Source organism: Triticum dicoccoides, chromosome 7B (assembly GCF_002162155.2).
Source record: "Triticum dicoccoides isolate Atlit2015 ecotype Zavitan chromosome 7B, WEW_v2.0, whole genome shotgun sequence".
NCBI lineage: Eukaryota > Viridiplantae > Streptophyta > Magnoliopsida > Poales > Poaceae > Triticum > Triticum dicoccoides.
In genome coordinates, this window is record NC_041393.1 from 2,795,197 (window position 1) to 2,802,515 (window position 7,319).

Below are 7,319 nucleotides of genomic sequence, written 5' to 3' on the forward strand. Positions count from 1 at the left end.
GAGGGTGAGCTGGATGCACAATTGTCAGCAGTGACAAGCTTAGATTGGGGATGTGAAGAGGTGCATATGCATGATACATTCCAATTCACGGGCAGATACCTTGATTTGTTACAAGTGTGAGTAATCTCATTTGAATATATTACGATCCATTCCATAGATTTGTACTCACTTTATTGTTCGGCATAGTTGAATTGTCTGTGTCCAAAATGCATATGATTTTATTATGTACGCTCACACTAGATGCCACCACACAATAACAACTTATAATAACCGGTTCTTTTAGAATTATAAATGGAAGTACATACTGATTTTAGCTTCTAGGCAAATGTTTGTAGATTCCCCTTCAATCTGAATCACATGAAGTGGAGAGTTCACCAGAGTCCGTGGAAGAAATCTACATGCCATTATGAGGAAAGAGGGAACAACCCGATATGCGAAACCGAAGAGTGTAAATTGTAGTTTTATTTTCTTCTTCAAACATGTCCTTTTTTGGGACCAATTTAGGTTGTATACTGAAATCATGTTCTCTATACTATAATCATGTTGTTCTAAGAAGTGTCGACCTAGAATTAGCTTGTCCAATGACTCGATATGTTTAACAATGGGAGTTTGGAGGATTAGTTAGTATTTAAGCCCAGTTAGTCAATATGATTAAAATGGGGGTTTGGAAGATTAATTAGTAGATTTTCATCGTTTATAACCTATAGAGACTGAATGAATGAAACAATATATAATTATTTAATGTGGCAATGTGACCACCATGGTGTTCAATTTACCTAAATATTTTTTTCTCAGACGTGCGTTGCACGTGCAAGCTTACTAGTTTCAGAAAAGACAGAGAAATTCCACTATAAAATTTGATGGGACTTTGAACTGATGTCCTAAGCGTAGAACAACCACACTCTTGATCAATCTCTGCTGATGTACATTGTGGCAATCTCTTGGTCCGTGTCTCATATCATAGAATAAACAGAGAGCCAGCATGTCTTCTGGCAGCCTTGTATTTCCATGACGTGTCGAGGTTCGTCCAGCTTAAACCCAACCCAAGCCCCAGGCGGGCGAAGAGCAGAGCTGAGCAGTTTTTTGGTCCAGGCAGTCTCAAAACTGGAAAGCTCCGCTTTTCAAAAAAAAAAGAAGGGAAAGCGCCGATTGCAAAATCGCCTTGCGCCGTCGCGCGCCTTGCCTTGGAAGGAACCAGTAGATGCAGATGAATTCCCATAAACCACCCTACCCGTGGGCGTGAGCCCTGGCGATACATAAACACATCGGTCGATCCCCAGTTTCACGTCTGGATCGATCGTCGCTTCTGCCTCTGCGTATGCCTTCATCGATCGAGTTCAGGCTGTAAGTTATGGGAGCTAGCTGCTGTTGATCCCATCTCTCTACCTAGAGTCGAGATCTCTTGCCGGCCCGTTTCTGAACGTAGTTCTGAATTTATCCTTACTAGTTCGATCGAGTTCATCCAGTCGGGCGGTTTAGTCTTGTAATTGACTTCTTTCAGTAGTTGTATCGATCGCTAGTGATCTGAACAAGGCTTGTTACTACTTCCTAGTAATTTATTAGTCGCCCTAGTTAGTCCTAAGGGGATTTTTTTACTCTTGTACGTGCAACATATACTTCCTCCGTCCCAAAATAAGTGACTCAACTTTGTACTAGCTTTAGTTGAGTCACTTATTTTGGGACGGAGGGAGTACGTAATTTACTATCTATTCCTCCAAATTATCATTCGATAGATGAAGCTCTTCGTCGAAACCCTCGCGGGCAAGACGATCACCGTCAAGGTCGATCCGTCGGACACCATCAACGTTGTCAAGGCCAAGATTCAGGATCAGCAGCGCCTTACCTTTGGCGAGAAGGAGCTGGAGGACAGACGCACCGTGGCCGATTACAGCATCCAGGATGAATCCTCTCTTCGTCTTGATCTGCGCTACCAGAGAAAGCGGAAGCAGCCAAGTGTCATGCGTGGTGAGCAGCCCAAATCTGCAAAAAAGAAGAGAATAGAGTATCAAATCTTTCTCAAAGGGCTTGTAGACAACACCACCGCCCTTGAGGTTGCCTACTCGGATACTGTCAGAAGAGTCAAGGAGATGATCCGGGACCGGCAGGGCATTCCCGTGGATGAGCAGAGGCTGATCTATGCAGGGAAACAGCTTGAAGATGGTCGCACCATGGATGACTATGGCATAAAGAAGGAAACTACACTTCACCTCTTGCTCCGCCTCCGATCATGCGGTCCTAATAATTGCCCAAGAGTACCTATCCCAAGAGTGGTAACCTAGTTTTCCTTCCCGTCTGCTTCTATGAGAAAGTCTACACGCTAGTGATTAATTACCAAGCACAATACACCCTCTATGAACAGTAAATTCAAGACAAATTCAAAAAAATCTGAAACTTTGGGACTTCAAATATGATCAGACTTTCGATGATCTGGCAAAGTTTCAGCTCAAAATAACAATCGAGGAGCCCTCACCTAAACAAGCAAAATCATTGTTCAAAGTTTATGTACACTTTTGAGCAGTGAATTTGTTTTTTTTTTGTGAGGGCTCCATGAAGGTTATTTGTTCCTGAAACATTGCAAGAACATCAAATCTTTGATCATCTTTGATCACTGAAAGTTTTAGATTTTTTTTTTCAATTTTTTTACGAATTTACTGTTCACGACGGTGTAGGGGCACCCGGGTGCTGTTACACCTTTCTCCACTATACATATATAGGTACAAGACGGATACAAATTCCCGTTCCTGAGTTAGCATGTCATGTTAATTTTGATGACTTGCCTGTCTAAATTAAGCCATCTATACACATAGTACATCTAAATACATCACAATGGAAACATATGTAACCCGTGACTAGCGCATAGCACCTTCAGGTGTAGTTAAGCAAATCTACTTTCTCAGACATTGTTTATTCATAAATGTATTTCCTTTCATATCAAACAAATCCTGCGACTAAAGTGTTGTGGCATCTGCTAGCAGCCCCGTCAAAGTGAGCCAGGCGAAGATCAGAATTCTCATGCAAGATCCTCCACTGTTATCACTGCTGCTTCTCCTAATGTCAAGCACCATAAAAGAAAGATTCAGACTCATATTGATGTTGCCAACCTGAGGAGGAGCCCAAGAAGCAACAAGTATGATGGCTTTAAGGTGAACCTTCAATCTGATAGCAGAATCCAGAAGTCCAAGGTAAAGAAGAGCTCCACTCCCTTGGCAACTATCGCTACCAAGAGTGAGGCCAAGGAAATCCCTCCCCCAACTCCTATCCTAATATTTCAACACATTGGCAGTGTGTTTTCTGCGATCAGGAGTGTATGGTATATCTGTTTCGGAGCACTCCACAAACAAGCTGTTGGCTAATTACCTAATATGGAGAATGGAGGAAGATGGAGATGGTCCTTCTACTGCCAAGTAACTTGCTAGTACTGTATTACTAGTATTTTGCTTATGGCATATCTTAAGACCTCGAATATTCTTGTGTTTGAATATTCATGGTTTAAATTTGGATGATAAAAATGTTACCCGTCGTAATCTTTGTATTTATTTACTACTAATACTAATTAGAGACTCGCTAGAAATTATCTCGTTAATAAGAAAACAAAGAGAAAAACAATGGGACTCCCTAAAAATTCCCACATTAATAGGAAAAAACAAAATAGAAACCACTAATCTGGTGGGATTAAATTATAACAGTGTAGATTTATCTCTTTTTTGCGGGGAACAATGTAGGTTTATCTCTTTTTTTCGGGGAACAGTGTAGATTTATCGAAGATCAGTTTAGATTTATTGTAGGTCTTTGGAATTTTTTTATTTTAGGGATAATTCCCCTCCGTCCGGGTTTATTGGGTACTCCCTCCATTTTTATTTACTCCGCATATTAGCTTTGATAAAGTCAAACTTTATAAAAGTTTGACCAAGTTTGTAGAAAACAATATGAACACTGAACAAATTTATATATGGTGAAAATATATGCAATGATGAATCCAACGATATATTTTTTTTCTGGGAATCGTCTATCCCTGACTTTATTTCTCACTCCGTTGTAAATGATTTGGCTATAATTTGAGGAATAAAGTCTCACTACACCACAACACTGATGTAAGGACAAAAAAACTGCCGGGAGAAAGCACTTTATAGGGCAGACAAACTGCCGGGACAAGTTTTCTCGCGGCAGATAGAACCGCCACAAGAACGTCTGCCGGGGATTGCTTCTCCCGGCAGATAATTTTTTTTCCGGCAGTTGCATTGCCGGTGCCCATCTATTTGCCGGCAGTCCACTTTCTCCAGGCAGATTGGTCAAGGCACGTGTAACATCAATTACCGGCAGTCTTGCTGCCTGCAGAAGCTCTTTTTCCCGGCAGTTCTTATGCCAGCACATAGATTTCACTTCCTTTTTTTTAGGCATCCCTTACGTAATATCCATTCATTCTGTTCAAACCATCAGTACATATCACACGATTTATACACACATTTCACTCAAAGTAACATGTCTCATCCATACACTTTAATCAGAGTAGAATGTAGCCCTCACCCAGAACCTTAAAGTTGATTCGATAAATTAACATAACGACCATATGTATAAGCTGGTCACGCCACAAAAGGTACAGCACATGGTGTTTCTAAATGTGTGCCACAAAAGGAGTACATATGTTTCTAGGGTGCCACACAAGCAAAATGAGCATATACTGGCTTAACAACCAGCAAAATGAGCAGAGCAAGTGTCATAATCTACGAACTTAATTATAGGTCTACCAAATCTTCACTAGCTTGAAGATCTTTCAAATCTCCCAACTCTTCAGCAGATTGAAGATCTTCCAAAGCTCCATGACTCTGTAGGGAAATCTGCAACAAATAGAAAACTCAAAATGGAGCTCTCGTTTCAGATTTTAAATTAGCACATTAAAGATTTTGACATGCTTCAGTTTGAAGTACACATACACAAATCTTCATGTGCAAATAAGCAAAACAAAAACCTGTACAATGAACTTGCAAAAGCTGCTTAGTCTAAAAATATACAACTTACCGGTGAAAGCTATGACTAGACCTGAGTTAAACATGTGTCTCTGGAGTTAATATAGTACTCTGAGTTCGAATCTTTTTTTGCACCAAGTTAAACTCGACAAATAGGCAAAACTCTATGCAGTACTATATTGAAGAAATAGTTAAAACTGTGTACAAGTAGGCAAAACTCTATACTATAAACAGTACAGTAGTATACAAGTAGGCAAAACTCTGTACTACACATAGTACAGTACTACAAATATGCAAACCTCTGTACAAATAGGCAGGGCAGGCCGTTGGTTATTGTTTTCTCTGTATCATAGGAAAAAAGAAACTGATGAAATAACCATTGGTTACAGATTTCTCTGTCTATCTCATGCATCTTAGCTTGTTTTTAATAGCATTCATTGAAGAGAATACTCTCTAGCAGATTAGAAAGCCAAAACTGGTATGAGGATCAGTTTTATGCGCCAAAACATGTCTCAAATTCTGTACTGTATAGTAGAGTTTAACACTAAGTTCTAACTCCAATGCAATAATCTTTCATGTGCAAATAGGCAAAACATGCTCAGTTTGAATCTTTCCTTTTTTTCACCGAGATAAACATTTGTACAGAGTCTCCAGGAATGACATAAAAGATTTCAGCACAGTAGATACTCTATGAAATATTTTTATTTTGTAAAGTTCAGTACTGTACAGAGTCGAGGGCATGAAATTTCTTGGAAACATACAAACAAAAAAACAAAATATGATTATGTCGCCTACCACTCTACCTCAACGACCCAGCTAGCATGCTAGAATAAGATCCGATCTCAAAGAAACATGCATATTACCTCAGCTTGCTTGTGGTCGCGTTCCTGAATTCGTCATGGACTTGTCCACTTCCAACTGCATACATAGAACGAAAGCTTCTTAAGCAATCAACCATGATAGTAATTGTTAAATTCAATCATAAGAACAAAAGATCACATGCTTGTATGGCTATGCGATGCATGACAGCGCTTCCCATTACCCAATCCTTCAGTTTGTCATCCACAACATAGTACATCTGCTTTCAAGCAAGTGTAAATGGAGTGTAAGGGTGATGTATTAGATAAAGTGGAAAGTTATACTACAAGTCATTGAGAGATAAAGGGGCAAGTTATACCAGAGATCATACACATTGTGCATTCTAGTGCTTTTTTCCCCTTCTTCCCCTTCGTTTCTTGATCGAACTCATGGTCTAAACATGGAAAATAGTTACTAGGCTATCACCCATTTAACTAACAGTCTATATACATAGATTTAAGAGCTACACACCTTCATGCTCTTCAATGTTGTCACTTGGCATGTCATCAACATCTCTAGTCGTTTGGGACCTAAGAACTCGAGCATCTCATCATAATCATCTAGGTCGATCTCCTCTTGAACATCATCAGGTTGAACCTCATCATGGTCACTAAGATTGAGCATCTCATCGTAATCCCCATCCAACTCTTGTTCATTCTTGACCAATTTCACTAAGATTGTGTAACATGAGAAAGAAAGAATACTTCTATTAAGGAAAAAGATCTAGTAACATAACGCATATCGTCCGTATATAGTACAGGCAACAAGAAATACAATACGGAGAAAGAATGCCATCAAACAAAAGAATATAATTAATTGAAACATGTCATTTCAGAAAATACAATAACCAAAATAGCACTAAGAATGTCATCATCTATATCATAAAAGCTTAGCACCTATTCTGTCCACATATGGTATTTCACAAAACACAAACAAAGATGGTAGTAGGTGCATCAACTAAACAAACAAACACTTAAAATAATTAGCTTTGTTTCATCTCAAATTAAAATGACCTCCAAAGCTCAACTAAACAGTCAGGTGTCAACGAATTTAATTACTATATGCACTTGTTAATCACCAATAGTACCTGTCCTTTGATCTACAGGGCTACTAACAGTAGTAGTGATTGCTTTTATACAGCCAAACAACCTTCAAACCTGTCTGGTTCATGGTTTTTTCGCTGTTATCATATCAAAGCAATAACAAATTGTTGATTTGTTCTAACTGCCGGAATAGTTCAGTGCTGAAGTACAGGAGGGCACATTCAGAACAAAAAAGGGCACAAAAATTGTAACATCTCACCTGTCAAATGAAGAAGTATAGGAGGCAGTGAAGTCCACGGAAAGGATGTTGAGGAGGGGGTCGACGGCCTGCTGCTTCGGGGGCGCGTGTGGAGGAGGCGGACCCGCGGCTTGGTGCTCGGTGAAGCTTCCGGGGAGCCTGCTCGAGGAGTAAGAGCATCTCCAGCCGCGCCCCCAACAGGCCCTCCTCAGGTGT

At 39.9% G+C, this 7,319-nt stretch overlaps 1 protein-coding gene across 1 annotated transcript; it reads left to right on the forward strand.

Moving 5' to 3' along the window:
* The first annotated feature begins 1,733 nt into the window (after positions 1 to 1,733).
* Positions 1,734 to 3,408, forward strand: LOC119336864 (ubiquitin-60S ribosomal protein L40-like). The gene is made up of 3 exons (XM_037608943.1): positions 1,734 to 2,270; positions 2,976 to 3,225; positions 3,302 to 3,408. The coding sequence occupies exons 1-3, from the start codon at positions 1,734 to 1,736 to the stop codon at positions 3,406 to 3,408; spliced, it is 894 nt and encodes a 297-aa protein (XP_037464840.1).
* Positions 3,409 to 7,319: the final 3,911 nt, after the last annotated feature.